Source organism: Procambarus clarkii, chromosome 89, assembly GCF_040958095.1.
Source record: "Procambarus clarkii isolate CNS0578487 chromosome 89, FALCON_Pclarkii_2.0, whole genome shotgun sequence".
Lineage (NCBI taxonomy): Eukaryota > Metazoa > Arthropoda > Malacostraca > Decapoda > Cambaridae > Procambarus > Procambarus clarkii.
In genome coordinates this window covers 11,738,928-11,758,058 of record NC_091238.1, presented here as the reverse complement: position 1 = coordinate 11,758,058, position 19,131 = coordinate 11,738,928, and the positions used below count along the sequence as shown (strand labels likewise).

Below are 19,131 nucleotides of genomic sequence, written 5' to 3'. Positions count from 1 at the left end.
GCTACCTACGTCAGACCAGTAATAGAATATGAAGCCCCAGTGTGGAATCCCCACCTGAAACAGCGCAATCAAAGTGAGAGAACATTCAAAGCTTTGCCACAAGTCTGATCCTTGAACTAAAAGGACTGAACTACGAGGTAAGGCTAAGAGAACCAGAATTATACAAAGATTTAGGAGTGGATATTATATTCCCACTAACACCAGAGGTTCACCTGCACAACGTAACATCAGCAGCGTATGGGAAACTGGCAAATATTACATTTAAAATCCTAAATAACGACACTCTGAAAACAATTACGTAGACAATTACCAGTACAAGAGTACGCAGCGCTCTCAATCAATTCTATAAGACCAGAGGAGACATGATGGCATCATACAAAGGGCATAGACGAGACAAGGATAACGTCTATCACATGGGAGAGAAAAGGAGAGGATATCAGTAGAAGGTGGAAATGTAAGTGACTCAGAGAGATAAGGCGGCACAGAGCCTCTGTACCAGTGTCAACAAGTACAATGGATTTTTTTCCAAATATAGGAAGGAGGTGGGGCCCAGGAGTTAGAGCCTCACTTTCTCGTAGACACTGAGTGGTGGGGACTACCACCTGAGCCTCCCCACCTGAGCCTCCCCACCTGAGCCTCCCCACCTGAGCCTTACACATTGCCAGAAGCAATTGCTACTTTCCGAGTGCATTGAAGAACCTTTTATATTTTTTACTTGCGGCCCAAGTCGCGACCGCTACATCTCTACCCCGTCCCTACCCCTCCACCCTTTCCTTACCCATGCCCTGACCCCTCCACCCTTCCCTTACCCATGCCCTCACCCCTCCACCCTTCCCTTACCCATGTCCTCACCCCTCCACCCTTCCCTTACCCATGTCCTCACCCCTCCACCCTTCCCTTACCCATGTCCTCACCCCTCCACCCTTCCCTTACCCATGTCCTCACCCCTCCACCCTTCCCTTACCCATGTCCTCACCCCTCCACCCTTCCCTTACCCATGCCCTCACCCCTCCACCCTTCCCTTACCCATGCCCTCACCCCTCCACCCTTCCCTTACCCATGCCCTCACCCCTCCACCCTTCCCTTACCCAGGAGGGCCGTGTGGACACTGCAGCTGTGTTGCAACATCTTGAGACTGGCACTGCAGGAGTTATATCAAGTGAGACAACGTGGTACAAGACGGTCGGCGACCCATATATTGTGAAGACCAAGTATACTTGCTGGACTTGTCACCCCTCAAGTTCATTACAGTAAACCGGCCAGAGTTACCAGTAGTTAAGAGAGGTATACCTCCCCTCCACCTACTGAGGGTGTTCACTCTCAAGTCCACAACACACACGGAGTGCCTACAACACACACGGAGTGCCTACAACACACACGGAGTGCCTACAACACACACGGAGTGCCTACAACACACACGGAGTGCCTACAACACACACGGAGTGCCTACAACACACACGGAGTGCCCACAACACACACGGAGTGCCTACAACACACACGGAGTGCCTACAACACACACGGAGTGCCCATAACACACACGGAGTGCCTACAACACACACGGAGTGCCCACAACACACACGGAGTGCCCACAACACACACAGAGTGCCCACAACACACACGGAGTGCCTACACAACGTCCTCAGTCCACACAACATATCTAAAACAGGTCATGAACCAATGACAATTTTAACACATTTTTCAGGTTCCATGAAAAGATTAACGCAATTAAAACAATATTAACGATTAAATTGGTATAAACTGGAAGTAAACATCCCGAGTGTTGTAAAACTCACTTGTTTATGTTGCAACTCAAATGAAACACAAACGTCACACCAGGCGAACACTTTCTTGCATCCTCTTGCTCAGTAACAGAGTAATGCCAGTAGCAGAGACGATAATGATGACTTTATCAATAAAGATGCTTTGTGTGTGTGTGTGTGTGTGTGTGTGTGTGTGTGTGTGTGTGTGTGTGTGTTTCATATGTGTTTATGTATAATTCATTCTCTCTCTCTCTCTCTCTCTCTCTCTCTCTCTCTCTCTCTCTCTCTCTCTCTCTCTCTCTCTCTCTCTCTCTCTCTCTATATATATATATATATATATATATATATATATATATATATATATATATATATATATATATATATATATATATATATTTCCCCTCCCTGGGGAAAGAAACGTGAATGAGTTAAAAAATAGGATGACTGGTTGACCCGAGCACCGCGTAGGTGGGGAGAATGGCAGGGAGAGAGAGAGAGAGAGACTGTGTAGGGAAGGAGAGGTGAGAGACGAGAGTAGTGAGGAGTCTTCCTAAGGTCCCGAGTCCTGAGACAGTCCACCACTACCCCGGCTGAGACAGTCCACCACTGCCCCGGCTGAGACAGTCCACCACCGCCCCGGCTGAGACAGTCCACCACTGCCCCGGCTGAGACAGTCCACCACTACCCCGGCTGAGACAGTCCACCACCGCCCCGGCTGAGACAGTCCAATACTGCCCCGGCTGAGACAGTCCACCACCGTCCCGGCTGAGACAGTCCAACACTGCCCCGGCTGAGACAGTCCACCACTGCCCCGGCTGAGACAGTCCACCACTGCCCCGGCTGAGACAGTCCACCACTACCCCGGCTGAGACAGTCCACCACTACCCCCGGCTGAGACAGTCCACCACTACCCCGGCTGAGACAGTCCACCACTACCCCGGCTGAGACAGTCGACCACTGCCCCGGCTGAGACAGTCCACCACTGCCCCGGCTGAGACAGTCCACCACTACCCCGGCTGAGACAGTCCACCACTACCCCCGGCTGAGACAGTCCACCACTGTCCCCGGCTGAGACAGTCCACCACTGTCCCCGGCTGAGACAGTCCACCACTGCCCCGGCTGAGACAGTTAAGCATCATGGAGTATCCTGAATAGCGCAGTAAACTTTCATAAATTATACAGCCTGCAAATGGTCGGGAGCTGTATACCTCTCACACCTTGTATTTTATACATCTGTTTAATACATTTATATAAATAAAAAAATTAGTTGTTTCCTTCACATTCCCTCCCCTTCCCTCACATTCTCTCCCCTTCTCCCACGTTCCCTCACGTTCCCTCCCCTTCCCTCACATTCTCTCCCCTTCCCTCACATTCACTACTCGTCACATCACTTTCACGTTCCCCTTCCGTCACATCAATTTCCCTACATCTTCACCCTCACTTTCCTTCCTCATGTGCCCCTCCCTCCCCCTTCCCTCACCCTCCCTCATGATAAATGAAGGTCTGCTTAACATTCATATTCTCTCATCTCTCACGTGGCCGCCTGCATTGTACGCATCAAATTGCATAATATAAGCAGTTTTTTATTTTTTGTTTGAGTGGGCAGAGAGGTGCGGTGGGTGTGCAGGTGTGGTGCTGGTGTGGTGTAGGTGTGGTGCAGGTGTGGTTTAGGTGTGGTGCAGGTGTGGTGTAGGTGTGGTGCAGGTGTGGTGCAGGTGTGGTTTAGGTGTGGTGCAGGTGTGGTGTAGGTGTGGTGCAGGTGTGGTGCAGGTGTGTAGGTGTGGTACAGGTGTGTTGTAAGTGTGGTGCAGATGTGGTGTAGGTGTGCAGGTGTGTTGAAGGTGTGGTGAAGGTGTGGTGTAGGTGTGGTGTAGGTGTGATGTAGGGGTGGTTTAGGTGTGGTGCAGGTGTGGTGTATGTGTGATGTAGGTGTGGTGAAGGTGTGGTGTAGGTGTGGTGTAGGTGTGATGTAGGGGTGGTTTAGGTGTGGTGCAGGTGTGGTGTATGTGTGATGTAGGTGTGGTGCAGGTGTGGTGCAGGGGGAGCAGAGGAACACAGAAGCAGGTCGCAGCTCCCATACACACTCTGCCCCAAGTATTTATTACTGTCTACTTGTGCATCAACAATAAAGAGAGGCGTCGAGAGCAGGAAGAGCGGCTGTAAAAAACAGAGAGCCGTCGGCCGCCCCGCCCTGCCCTCCTTCCCACGGCCCTTTGTGCCCTGAGATTAGTTGTGGCAACATTCCCAGGGGGGAAATTATCAGGGAGGGAATGAGCTCACTGAGCTCCTCTGAGGCGGTACCCAGCTCCTCCTGCTCCCTCAAAACCTTCCTGCCTCCTAAAGGAGTTTTTTTTATGGCAAATGAGAATAATATAGAGGGTCAGACAGACCGTCCATCATGCAGTGCGACGGTAGTAACAAGAATTATCTTTGAATGTCGTAATTTATGACAGGTAGCTGCAGGTAATTATTCTTTTAATTGTAAGTGCTTTAAGCTCAACAACCACATCGAGCCCCAAGAGTGAGCACTACAAATGGAAAAAGAACTTGGGTATATTCTTCATTATATTAATAAATGCCCAATTATCAACGATTGTAGACTAAGCGATACTTAAGCTTCGTAACTTTTTAATTAACTGTTAAGAATGCAGGAAACTGCAAAGACCTATTGGCCCATGAGAGGCAGTTCTTACTTATGACCAACCAACCGCATCTATGTATCTAACACATGCTTGAAAAAATCTATCGATTTCACGCCAATGTTAACCGGTAATTTGTTCCACAACTCGATAACCCAATTACCAAATAAGATTTTATTTAACCTTATTCCAATTTATATTTATTGTTCTGTGTTGATATATTTAGCACATTATTAATATCCCTCCAGTTATACACTTCATGGTGTACACTACACCATGAAGTGTATACACTACATACACTACACTACGTTATACACTACACCCGTTACTCTTCAACTTTCAAGAAAGTGTAAATTAAGCTTTTAAATCTCTCTTCGTATGGGAGGTGTCTATTAACGTTCCTAGTCTGTAAACGTTCATATAAATTAGAAGTTACTGTACTGTAGTCCAAGATGGGTAGTTCACACTAGTACACTGGTCACATTAACAACCCTACTGCTGCGTGTTGGTGTTGTTAGGTGAACTTACACCTACACTTGTGACACCTACACACTGACTCGGGCAGCAGTAGAGTGCTGTGTATACCCAGGCTACCAGTCCTGCCTCAGTACACACACACACACACACACACACACCCTCCAGCCACGGCCACTTCCTGACAAGTGTCGGCAGCAGCGGTACACACACTACACCACACTACACTACTCTTAACGAATGGTTGGCTACACTTCAGTACGTCATTACACACACACACCATCCCCCCCCCCTCCCTCCACAGGGACCACCTACACATGTACTGACCAAACAATACACCTACTAAAGATACTGCATATGTTTCCATTTTAGTTTTTACAATACTTTAAACTTGACTATAGTTGACAGGTGAACATTTGACTGTGGTGGTGAGAGGGCACTTGACTGTGGAGGTGGAGAGGCCACTTGACTGTGGTGGTGGAGACAACAACGGAACCTTGACTGTGCCGTCTACAAATATACACAACTTGTGTGAAATTACAATGATTTAAGAAACACGGAGAAAAGTAATCACCTAGTTGTGTTTGCGGGGGTTGAGCTCTGGCTCTTTGGTCCCGCCTCTCAACTGTCAATCAACTGGTGTACAGGTTCCTGCGCCTACTGGGCTCTATCATATCTACATTTGAAACTGTGTATGGAGTCAGCCTCCACCACATCACTGCCTAATGCATTCTATCCGTTAACTACTCTGACACTGAAAAAGTTCCTTCTAACATCCCTGTGGCTCATGTGGGTACTCAGTTTCCACCTGTGTCCCCTTGTTCGCGCACCACCAGTGTTGAATAGTTTATCTTTATCTACCTTGTCAATTGCTCTGAGAATTTTGTAGATAGTGATCATGGCTCCCTTTACTCTTCTGTCTTCCAGTGTCGTCAGGTGCATTTCCCGCAGCCTTTCTTCGTAACTCATGCCTCTTAATTTTGGGACTAGCCTACTGGCATACCTCTGAACTTTTCCAACTTCGTCTTGTGCTTGACAAGATACGGGCTCCATGCTGGGGCTGCATACTCCAGAATTGGTCTTACATATGTGGTATACAAGGTTCTGAAGGATTTCTTACACAGGTTCCTGAAGGCAGTCCTGATGTTAGTCAGCCTTGCATACGCCGTTGATGTTATTCTTTTGATGTGGGCTTCAGGAGACAGGTTTGGCGTGATATCAACTCGTCGATCTTTCTCCTTGTCCGTTTCGTGAAGGACTTCATCTCCCATTCGGTATCCTGTTTCTGGCCTACTGTTTCCACCGCCTAGTTTTATTACCTTACATTTACTCGGGTTGAACTTTGGTAGCATTATAAACATCTTAGTTATGATAACATCAAATTGCATGTCGGTAGTGAAGTTCAAGCACTCATACGGATTATTTGTTGTTGGCACTGAACTGTTTCCTAATTCTTCTGGAGGAAGCTCGACCACATCTGGCTATTTTTTGCTGCGAACATACCAAAGAAACGGATACAAAGCTGTGATTGAAGTCTTATTGCAAAAGGTCTGGGCAATGTACCTGCATAGCCGCCTGGGAGTGGCGAAGGACCTGCATTGTCGGCTGCATAGTGACTCCCGTCCCAGGGAACACACACACACACACACGGAAGGAGCAATATGCATTGCCGGGAACTGGGTTGGGGCTCGGAGAAAAAAAATAATTGCCAGATATGGGATGGTTGCCAGGTGTTAGGCATGGGGCGGTGGTCGGTGAGGTATTAGGAAGATATATCTGTGTTCTTACCAAGAATGAGTTTACAGGGGTCGGGCTTCAGCTCCTGATTCCATCTTTATAGCTGTCCTCTGATGCAAGGTTTTTATGCCAAACTTTGTGTGTGTTATCATATCTGTGTTTAAAACTTTATATGGAGTTAGTCTCTGTTGCCTTCTATCCATGCTCTTTAAACTTGCACATCACACTTGCATCGAAGAAGAGCTTTCGAATGTTCCTAGTAAATGGCTCATCTGTGTACCAAGTTTCCCTGTGTTAGGTAGTCGGCGAGGGAGGGAGGGAGGGAGGGAGACATTCTTGCCGCAGACATCAGGTGGGAGACAACAGACATAATCTGCTCTTTCGTATTTCATTATTCCATTATATGCATGTTAGTGACTGCAAGGTTACACCAGAAATTCACAAAAAATCGCAATAAAATTCCCTATTGATTTTTATTGCAATATATAAAAATAATAAAATAGGCGAATGCACTTTGTTGAATGTCAGAAGTAGCATATGTTAACATTAGTTAATGTCATCATTGTCGCCTAGCGACTCAGCTGACACTGTTTAACTCTCCTTCCATAATCCCCGACCCTCCTCCCCATCCCTTATCCGAGAGTTCCCAGGCAATGCAACAGGGCCGGCCACAGTGGCAAGAGCAATGCAGGTAGCGGCCCGAGGGGACGGGTTCAACACACTGCATTTCTCACCCACTCCAGCACCCACTGACATGTGCTGGGAAAAAAATAGACAATTTAGTTTTCAATGCAGGTCCCTGAGCGGGCTAACGTGACACTTCTTGTCGCTTGGATTAACGTCAGGGAAGAGCGGGGTGGGCTTTTTGTCACTTTTATGTCTGTCTGTCTATCTGTGTATGTTTGTTTATCCATCTTTATCAGTCGTTTCCTTGGCAAGTTTTCTTGCTTCCTTTACAACCTGATTTTTTATAACTACTGTTCACATTCCTCACTTTGTTACCATGTGTTACCATGTGTATCGTCTCTGTGCTGGGACGATCCTCACTATGCAGCCGGCAATGCAGGTCCTTCGCCACTCCCAGGCGGCTATGCAGGTACATTGCCCCGACCTTTGGCAATACGATTTCAATCGCAGCTTTGTATCCGTTTCTTTAGTAAGCTCGCAGCAAAAAATGGACGGCTGTGGTCGAGTTTCCTCCAGAAGAATACGGAAATAGTTCAGTATAAAAAAGCAATGTGTATGAATGTCGGAACTGCAGCACTGCAATAACGACCTGCATAATCATGATGGCAAACCTGAGATGCTTATCATCCGGTTGTTAGATATACTACTCAAACTACACCGCGATTTCCGTCTTTCATCGTGACGTGTAAATTCTTATGTGAAAATAGAACCTCTGGAATTCTCCATAACAATCTTGTAGTTTTGTTGATGCGGCGATCAAGGCTGAAGACTCGCGGATAACACCGTCAAGGGTCCAATTGGCCACCTCGGTCAAGTGTTCGCCTGGTCACTCCTGCCAAGAACCAACTTCCGTTCATTATGCTTTTGACAATACGAGTCAGGTGCCCACCCTTAAAATTCTTCTATCAAACGATTGTTTGTTTCCTCTGTTCTCCCAATTTCTATTCCTCACTGAGAGGAGAGTTCTTGGAGAGGTAGAGAGGGATGGATGGGGGGGGGGGGGCAGTAAACACCCGTGTAACACTTAATATTAACCAAAAAATCACCTTTGGAAATATTAAATAAAAAAATGCATTAAACGCTCAAAGAAACACCTAAGAAGCAAACCGGGAAGACCCAAGACACCTCCCACAAGCACTCCAGTGAGACCCAGTAACACCAGAGACTAAAGTGTCCACACCCCGCGCCCTCTCTCCCTCTCCTCTCAAAGTGTTCACACTCCCACACTCGCTTCCATGTCCAGTTTCTTCCCTATGTCGTGATACGTCATACATACTCACACATCATATATGCTGATACGTCATATATGCTGGTACGTCATATATGCTGATACGTCATATATGCTGATACGTCATATATGCTGATACGTCATATATGCTGGTACGTCATATATGCTGATACGTCATATATGCTGATACGTCATATATGCTGGTACGTCATATATGCTGATACGTCATACATGCTCACACGTCATACATGCTCACATGTCATACCTTGAGGTTACCTTGAGGTGCTTCCGGGGCTTAGCGTCCCCGCGGCCCGGTCGTCGACCAGGCCTCCTGGTTGCTGGACTGATCAACCAGGCTGTTGGACGCGGCTGCTCGCAGCCTGACGTATGAGTCACAGCCTGGTTGATCAGGTACATCAACCTGTCATACTTGAAACAAGTGATTCATACTGACGTCGCCAACTACCTAACACAGGGAAACTTGTTACTCAGATAAGCTACTTACTAGGAACATTCGAAAGCTCCCCTTGAGTGCAAGTGTGATGTACAAGAATAGTAAGCTTATATAGACAGCAACAGAGGCGACCTCATACACAGTTTCAAATGTAGATGTGATAACAGATAAAGGTTGTCCAGAAACCCTTGCCTCAGAGGACCGACAGCTGTAAAGACGGGGTCCAGGAACCGAAGCCCGACTCCTGCACCCTCATCTTGGTAAGAACACAGATAGTTCTTCCTAATACCTCACCGACCACGGCCCCATGCCTAACACCTGGCAACCATCCTAAATCTGGCAATTATTTTTTTTTCCTGAGCCCCCAACCTAGTTTCCGGCAACGCATATTGCTCCTTCCGTGTGTGTGTGTGTGTGTGTGTGTGTGTGTGTGTGTGTGTGTGTGTGTGTGTGTGTGTGTGTGTGTGTGTGTGTGTGTGTGTGTGTGTGTGTGTGTTCCCTGGGCCGGGAGTCACTATGCAGCCGACAATGCAGGTCCTTCGCCACTCCCAGGCGGCTATGCAGGTACATTGCCCAGACCTTTTGCAATAAGACTTCAATCACAGCTTTGTATCCGTTTCTTTGGTATGTTCGCAGCAAAAAATGGACGGATGTGGTCGAGCTTCCTCCAGAAGAATTAGGAAACAGTTCAGTGCCAAAAAAACTAAAATGTGTATGAATGTATTAACTGCAGCATAATAGAAATTGCATGCAAGCTTATGTTGTCAAAACTAAGATGCACATAATTCGTCTTTTATATATATGGTACTGTTGGTAAATCCCAGTTCTTACCTATCATCATGACTTGTAGTTGTGATGAAATAATATTGGAATAACCCCATAAAGAGTTGTGTATTTTTGGTAATGCTATGTTCAAGGTTAAAGACTTGTGGGCAACAGCTTCAAGTGCCCGGATGACCAGGACAAGCTGGTGTACAGTCTTGTCCCCTCCGTCAAGTGTCCCCTCCGTCAAGTGTCCCCTCCGTCAAGTATCCCCTCCGTCAAGTATCCCCTCCGTCAAGTATCCCCTCCGTCAAGTGTCCCCTCCGTCAAGTATCCCCTCCGTCAAGTGGCCCCTCCGTCAAGTGTCACATTCGTCAAGTGGCCCCTCCGTCAAGTGACCACTCCGTCAAGTGTCCCATCCGTCAAGTGACCCCTCCGTCAAGTGTCCCCTCCGTCAAGTGTCCCCTCCGTCAAGTGACCACTCCGTCAAGTGTCCCCTCCGTCAAGTGTCCCATCCGTCAAGTATCCCCTCCGTCAAGTGTCCCCTCCGTCAAGTGTCCCCTCCGTCAAGTGTCCCCTCCGTCAAGTGACCACTCCGTCAAGTATCCCCTCCGTCAAGTGTCCCATCCGTCAAGTGTCCCCTCCGTCAAGTGTCCCCTCCGTCAAGTGACCCATCCGTCAAGTGACCCCTCCACCAACACCACTTCCATGTGTGCGTCTGGCCATCTCTGTAATATATCCACTTGTGCCACGTGCCCTGCCATTAAACACATGCAAAACACCTGTGTCACATGGTGTACATTAAATATGTGCACGACACATGTGGGACACACACGACACTGCTGACCCCGGGGGTGTAGCCAGGTGTACACACGCGCCTCTACACCACCATCAGTTAATCTCCTCCTGTAATTGTCTTCTCCAATGTTTTATCTTTTTATGTTACCTCTTCTTCCTTATCCCTCTCCCTTTTGTCTTCCTTATACCTCCTCTTCCTTATCCATCCTCTTTATGTCTTCCTTATCCATCTTCTTCCTCTCTTCCTAATCTCTCCTCTTCCTTATCCCTCCTGTTCCTCCTGATCTCCTTTATCCCTCCTCCTTCTATCTTTCTTATCCCTCCTCCTCCTGTTCTTCCTGCTTCCTCTTTCTCAATGGGAGGAGAGTTCCTGGAGAGAAAAGGAGGGTTACCAGTGCCGTAAACCCAGCTGATCTTTACTTCATGAAACACCCAAGAAGCAACACAAATTACACCCCCAGGAAACACACCAGAAACATCCAAGCAAACATTTTAAGAAACACCCCAGAAAGTGCGTCAAGAGTGTACCTCTCCGTCCCAGTCCAAATGTTCACATAGACACTTCTTTCTTGCCAGCTGTTACACCTTAGGGGAAGTTGCTGGCCGGTCACACACTTCTTAATGGTGGGTGGCAACAACAGAACGTTGATGACAGCGATAGTAGAGGGTATCATCAATGGTGGATGGCAACAGTGAAGGGTGTCATGAATGAAGGGTGGCAACAGTGAAGAGTGTCATGAATGAAGGGTGGCAACAGTGAAGAGTGTCATCAATGAAGGGTGGCAACAGTGAAGAGTGTCATGAATGAAGGGTGGCAACAGTGAAGAGTGTCATGAATGAAGGGTGGCAACAGTGAAGAGTGTCATGAATGAAGGGTGGCAACAGTGAAGAGTGTCATGAATGAAGGGTGGCAACAGTGAAGAGTGTCATGAATGAAGGGTGGCAACAGTGAAGAGTGTCATGAATGAAGGGTGGCAACAGTGAAGAGTGTCATGAATGAAGGGTGACAACAGTGAAGGGTGACAACGGGGGCAAGTGTCATCAATGGTGAGTGGAAATCATGCCTGTAAGGGTAACAGGCACACAGGAGTATATTCACCATCATCACTTGATTGACGGTTGAGAGGCGGGACCAAGAGTCATAGCTCAACCCCCGCAAGCACAACTAGGTCAGCACACGGAGAGGTATACCCTACCTCTAGGTGTATACACACTGAGAACGTACTTTAGTCCTAAATTATGTTCAGGACTAAAGAACAGTTGCTGCTTGGTCAGTAGGCAATTGTGGCGGCCTTTATAACCCTGCAGAGGTTGATAGGCCTAAGGCCCAACACCAAACCAGGGAGATAATTACAACAAGAAGGCAGGCAAGAGAAAGACTCACAGACAGACTAATGCAAACACCTCACAAGCAGATATATACACAAAAGGAAACAGGTACAAAGGCAGACAAGCATACACTGACATCAAGTTCAAAGGCAGTATGCAAACAGTCAGTATGAAAAGGCATGCTGGCAGATGACAGAGAAAGAAAGAGAAGCACTTGCAGGAAAACGACAGGAAGTCAATCGGAAATATATTCCAACATATATTCAAAGTGATTTAGACTTTGAAATAAACAGACACAGACAGTCATATAGATAGATAGACTGACACATGTGCAGACAGACAGACATAAAAGTGACAAAAAGCCCACCCCACTCTTCCCTGACGTTAATCCAAGCGACAAGAAGTGTCACGTTAGCCCGCTCAGGGACCTGCATTGAAAACTAAATTGTCTATTTTTTTCCCAGCACATGTCAGTGGGTGCTGGAGTGGGTGAGAAATGCAGTGTGTTGAACCCGTCCCCTCGGGCCGCTACCTGCATTGCTCTTGCCACTGTGGCCGGCCCTGTTGCATTGCCTGGGAACTCTCGGGTAAGGCATGGGCGGTGGATTGTTAGGGTGGAGTAACGTGGTAAAGGTCCTGGATAAGTTGATCGTTGTAGCAATGGAAGACGATGGTAGAGGTTGTTGGTGGTGATGATAGTGAAGGGTGTTGGTGGTGATGCTGGTGGAGGGTGCTGGTGATGATGGTACTAACCTATCAATACCTACCTATTAGTGACTACGGGGAAGTGAGGGCTAGCTGTTTATGCCTACTAGCCTTGATGTACCTACTGTGTTATAGCTATCCTGACAGCTAAACCCTCTGGACTCTGACGCTAGCCTAGTTGCAAATCTCTGTACTTTTAAATTAATTTGTTTATGCTTGATAAGGTATGGATTCCAGGCCATTGCTGCATATTCCAGTATTGGTCGAACAATAGCTGTGTAGATTGCATTAAAAGAGTTCTGATTTAGGTTTCTGAACGATGTTCTAATGTTTGCCAGCGTCCAATATTCTGCCGACGTCACCCTACCTGTGTGTTCCTCTGGTGTTATTGTTGGAATTATATCCACTCCCAAATCTCTCTCTCTCTCCGGGTCAGTTATGATGTGGATACCGTCTGGTCTTCTTTATCTCTTCCGCATCTTCATTATTTTGCACTTAACAGGATTGAAGTACAAGGTAATGAAGATTGGGAAGAGGTGGAGAGTGTTGGTGATGCTCATCTTGTTGAGTGAGAAAGTAGGATCCAGCTGCTGTTGTTGCTGCTACCACGAATCCAACTGTTGCAATTGAAGTTTGATACTATTATTCACACACACACACACACACACACACACACACACACACACACACACACACTTAGACAACTCTCAGAATCGCAGATAGAAGTTTATTTGATGCATTATTACCTGGTGGACTAAAGTAATGCACCAGGTTAGTGTACCAAGGAACGTACTGTACCAGGGTAGTACCTGAGGTAGACAGTAGTTGTTAACGGGCCACAGTTCCCCCTAACCACCGACCCCTCTCTCTCCTCACCTGCCCCGCCACCACCTGCATTGCTCCCCGTCCTCACAATGCCCATCTGCATTTCCCAATGCAAGTCTCCCTCATACCCATATGGTGGTGATGGTGCCCGCCCCCATACCCCTCCACTGTGCCCCGGGCCGCTCAATGCAGGTCGGTGGCGTGACAGTGATTGCTCAACAAAAAACGTTTAACAGTCTCGCATCAATGCGCGCCGTGAACACCTGAGGCTGGAAAAAACTGTTGCTGCAGTGCTTATCTCTTAGTGCTTACGGAGAGGGAGGCCTAGCTCTCGGGCCCCGGCTCTTTATCATCAACTGTCTGGTGCACCGTTGATCGTAACTGTTCAGTTATCATTGTCATATATGCTTAAGGGCTCGTGGGTAGCACTCCCCCCCCCCTCCCTGTACCCAAGATTGGTTATGTAATGCTTTAGTTATACAATTGGACGTGATGTAATTTTAACCTGAGCTTGTGAAAGTATCTTAATCACCTTCAGTGGTTAAGTGGTTAATAATACACTACTTTGTACAGCAGCTATCTTACTCTATCAAAGTAGGAGAGGCATAAATGTATATGTGTATATACATATACATATATAATATATATATATATAATATATATATATATATATATATATATATATATATATATATATATATATATATATATATATATATATATATATATATATATAATAGGAAATGTTTGGGTGGGGAGTGAGGTGAGTATTGATCAGTAGACACCTGTGCAGGAGGCTGACGACGCCATAATCTAACAAGCAGAGCATCACTAAAGCATTTCCATCTGCTGTCATTAATCTGTGTAAAGCTTCTTGCCGGTGTAGCGCTGCCTGCTACACGCCTGATTGCAACTCCCTTATTACCGCCCATCGCTCCAACTTCACTCGGCAAAATATTGCTCAAATCGACTTTCAGTATCAATAAATCTTTAGCACTAGATACCCGGCTATTGTTGGAGCCACAATGCCGGGCCAATTACTGGTGTTCAGGTGCTGCTGTTGCTGCCTCCCGATCCGGCACCATGTTGCTGCTGCTGCTGCTGCTGCTGCACCTACTGCTCAAGATTATTCCAACTGCTGTTGTTGTTGTTGCTGCTGCTGCTGCACCTACTGTTATCACTGTTGCTGCAGTTATCCCTACACACGCAGACACTTAACACAACAGGATAGTCGCCCAACGTTTCAGAGCAAGAACAAGTCTTCAGGTGAAAATGTATAGTTTGGTCAGTCAATAAACTTCATGACATACACAGCGTCATGCCAGGTGTGGCGTACAGGTGACAACATCATGTCAGGTGTGGCGTACAGGTGTGGGGTTTTAATACAGTCCTCTGTGATATAAGAGTGAGCACTGCACGATGCGTCATAGGCTGACACCTGTCATTAGTCATCAGCTGTGCTTGAGCTGACTACTACGTCATGCACGGTGCATCTTGTGCCTCACAAACGCTTCACGCACCACACACAAGCACCCGGCTTCCTGTCTCCGTCGTGGCCGCGTGATAGATGGCGGCCCCTCAGGTAATTTCAGGACACACTCGCTCCATGCAGAGCGAAGTATGTGACTACCGGCGTCTCCACACAAATGCCAGTTATTAAGTTTGGTCGACACTCTTTGACATGGTTTGCTTGCAGGGATGTGTAGGGAGGGGACAGGGAGGAGGGGGAGAGGAATGGAGAGAGGAGGGGGAGAGGAATAGAAGAGAGGGATAGAGGGAAAGGGGATAGAAAACGGAGAGAGGAATACAGGGGGACGAGGTTTGAAGAAGAGGAGATTGATGTAAGAGGGAAGGGAGGAAGAGGCGGGACATGGGGATACAGGAGGTGTAGGACTGGTTCAATTCCCTGTGGTTGAGGACAGCTAAGGAAACTACTCGTGTCTTGACTGATGTCAACAGTGGCAGGGGCACCTCTCGGGTGTCTCCCAGCTGCACTGTAAGGGTTGCTTCCTCAGGCTGAGGAGCAGCAGCTCAACACAACAAAATGAACGAGCGCCTTTTGGGGTTCAGGCGACCAGTGTGGAGTCAAGAGCCTCAGTGGGCAAACAATCACATATTGCATAGATAGAGGTTCCTCTCTCAATGTCTTCTTATACTCGAGACAACCTTTGCCAGCACCTCTAACACTCTAGACTATCTTCCCCATTCCCCACATACGCCTAACACTCCCATTCACAGCCTCGTTTATTAGGTGTTATCTCCCTCCCCACTTACTCCCCCAAGCTCTACTCTTCTCGCTCTCTCCTTCCCTCCCTCCCTTCCTCTACCTCACCACCACCACCACAGCAATATGTAACTGATGAACTTACTTCAAGCCAGCCTCCTTTTTTGTGTGTGGAATTTCCTGGCCAGGAATAACGATAAAATAAAGTCAAAGGTGCAAATATATATATATATATATATATATATATATATATATATATATATATATATATATATATATATATATATATATATATATTTATATATATTTTTTATCGACCACTTCATGAAAGACAAATTGACTAACAAAAATATCAGGGCCACAACCCTGAAAAAGAACCTGATAACATAGACACACGAGAAAATTTCTCCCACACTGACCAAATCACGACAGATATGAACGTTAGGACGGAGTCCCTTTGAGTCGGTGGAGGGGAGAGAGGGTGTGAGGGGGACTGAAGGTGGCAGGGGAGTGCATGGGAGCTCCCAATTCTGGCTTGACGTGGGAGATGGAGTGAACTGTGTCTCCCTGGCACTGAAAGGTCAGCCCAGTTTGTTATTTATATGTCCCGGAGGATGAAGGCTTGTCACTGGCTGGCCACAAGGATTACTGTGAGGCATGTAAGGTGGTCGTGTCAACGCCAGACTCTCACTGCTCTCACCCTGTCCATGGAGGACAGAAGAAAATGTATATATGCTGGTTAGCATTGTAAATGTGTGGCCACGTCTGTGGTAGAAAATAATAATAATAAAAAAAAAACTGCTTCGTCTCGTGCCTCACTCTAACCTAACACTTTATCACTCTTATGTCACTATAGTCAATTGCCAACTAGTCTGAGGCTAGGTCGCAATTTGTTGCAATTGGTTACGTGAACCCGTGTAGATTGAAACATTATTTTTTGCCACGTTAGCCACTGTAGGTTAAAAATAGTTAATTGTCTTACCATTGTCGGTTGAAAATGGGTTATTATTTTATAATATGCTGCAGCTTGGTCACTGTGTTGCAACCTGTCCGTCACTAGAGGAGATTGTGTCACTATTTTGTTTCGTGTTCGTCAATGTAGGCAAAGCCTGGCCACTATTTTATCAATCCTCCGATGTTTTAAAAATCCGGAGTCCCAAAACACGAGTTTGGAAAGTGTGGTGAGGGGTTGCAGGTCCAAGTTGGCCTCGATAAACTCGGCACTTGTTGCTCTGTGTTGTTTTGCATGTCGCTCTGTTTTGTATGAGGCTCTGTACATCACTACTTCTTTTAACCATAACTACTCCTACTACTGCTGCTAGTACTACTGCCATTACTGTGAGTAATGGCAGTAGTTACTATCACTACTCTTAGTACCACACTCTCACAACTCATGCACAATTTTCCCATATTACTATAATTGTGCTAGTAAGATCCCTATTATTACTACTACAACTATTACTGTTCCTGCAGATACAAAAATATAATAATAATAATAATAATAATAATAATAATAATAATAATAATATCAATGTTAACAAGTTAAGCATTCCTTTTCATGTCGCAAGAAATTTCATATTTTCATTCCTTAGAAAGAGTCCAACAAAAAGCTATCAACAGCCAATCTAATAATCAAACACAAGAAGTAAGAAATTCATTTCCTACAGCATGATGTTGCCCATTTATGCATGATCGTTGATAAGACTAATCTCATTGCTGCATATTGCCATCCCACCGCTGCCACCAATCTCCACCTCGTAGTAAAAAGTATATTTTATTATTGCCATTGTTGTTGATGTGTATCATGTGAAAAGCAATAATTCGAAAGTGCAGAATCTGGTACCGAAAACTTTTCCCTAACATCTTACCTTTACAAATATCCATACAAATCTGAAGCATGGGACCGTACCGTATGGAATATGAGAGCGTCATGATATAGATCATTGTACAGCAATAGAGCAGTTCTATTTTGTCGCAATGAAAAGATGTGTGTAGCTCGTGCTACGGGCTCACCATAGCACGGGCTATGGTGAGCCCGTAGTCGTCCTCGTTTGAATGGTGATGACGCACTGTCTCTCACAGTTTCGATATTCATGTCGGTGTGCAGTGCCTCAAGGTCCGAGGAACCCGCCAAGCCCAGGGGACATATAAGGCTTCCTGAGAAGCTGGTAACAAACTTTACATAGTTCGTTGAATCGAAAGTGGCTAAGAAACAGTAAACTGCTTCTGTCACCTGGAGTTGACTTATATTATAGCTCCCTTAAGGATGGAGTCTTAACATTAATTTAGATACAAAAGCGCAACTAAATTTATTGTTCAATGTTTTGCCATTGAGAGCGATACCATATGCTAATGAGAATTAATTATCGGACGCCGAAAGGTCAATTCTAAGTGGGCGGGTCATACCTCAGCCTGTCCTGCATGACAGTGGGTCATACCTCAGCCTGTCCCGCATGACAGTGGGTCATATTTTAGACTGACATGCGTGACAATGGTGAGCGAGGACACTGGACCACCCCGTTCCAGCAGCCCGCAGTGTTGTACGTCTCAGCTGAATCAGTGTTGGTACACCCCTGAAACTCTCCAGCACTATCTCCCTGACGCATAGTGCCACCAGGCACCAGGACACTCTCCTACACCACCTCCGTGACGCATAATACCACCAGGACACTCCCCTATACCACCTCCGTGACGCATAGTGCCACCAGACGCTAGGACACTCCCCTACATCACCTCCGTGACGCATAGTGCCACCAGACGCCAGGACACGACCCTTGTGTGATGGTGACACTGCCCTACACCACCTCCGTGACGCATAGTACCACCAGGACACGACCCTTCATATGAGGAAGCAAACTGGGATCCCATCTGGCACTGTAGCAAGGGAAAGAGAGCTTAACCGAGGCCAGGAACCAAAGAAAATATTGAGCCACTTGTCACACCCACCTCATCCCTCGCCGTCTCAAAACACTCTACACAACGCTCCCAACTTTTTTGCCAGAGAGATTTTTTGCGTGACGTCATTAGGGTTAGCAGGTACAGCGAGGTGCGAGCCTACAACTGCTCTCTTTTATTTTGTATAGAAAACATCCCATCCATTGGTTTCCACAAACATCGCCTGCTTAATTGACAAAGTTTTAACAAATATTATAAATTGAAAATAAGAATATATTATAATTACAGTTGGAATATAAAAGGATTGGAAAATGTTGCTATCTGGTAACTTCCCATGGCATATTCCAGCGGTCTTTTGTTAGCAGAGATCAGTTGTAGCAGCACACTGAGGGGCAGAGGGCGGCGCACTGCTCCTCTACACTATCCCACCAGTTACATTATCTTTATGCTTATTCCTGTTTTTTATATTGCTACATAGATATTGTATTCACTCCTTCCCTCAGAATTATTACCGGCATATGTATTTCACATTTCAGATGAGATTATTAACCAAGTAAGTCCCCCATTAATAAGGCCAGACTGTAGGTACACTGCAACAGAATCAATAGATAATA

The 19,131-nt window shown here is 46.3% G+C and overlaps 1 protein-coding gene across 1 annotated transcript in view; it reads right to left on the bottom strand.

Moving 5' to 3' along the window:
• LOC123773240 (keratin-associated protein 10-11-like) overlaps window positions 1-17,554 on the bottom strand; it is a 34,614-nt gene extending 17,060 nt beyond the window's left edge. The window contains exon 1 of the mRNA XM_069318175.1: window positions 17,491-17,554. Within this exon, the coding sequence (XP_069174276.1) occupies window positions 17,491-17,554 (64 nt within the window). The remainder of the gene's footprint in view (window positions 1-17,490) is intronic.
• Between the last annotated feature and the right edge of the window lie 1,577 nt (window positions 17,555-19,131).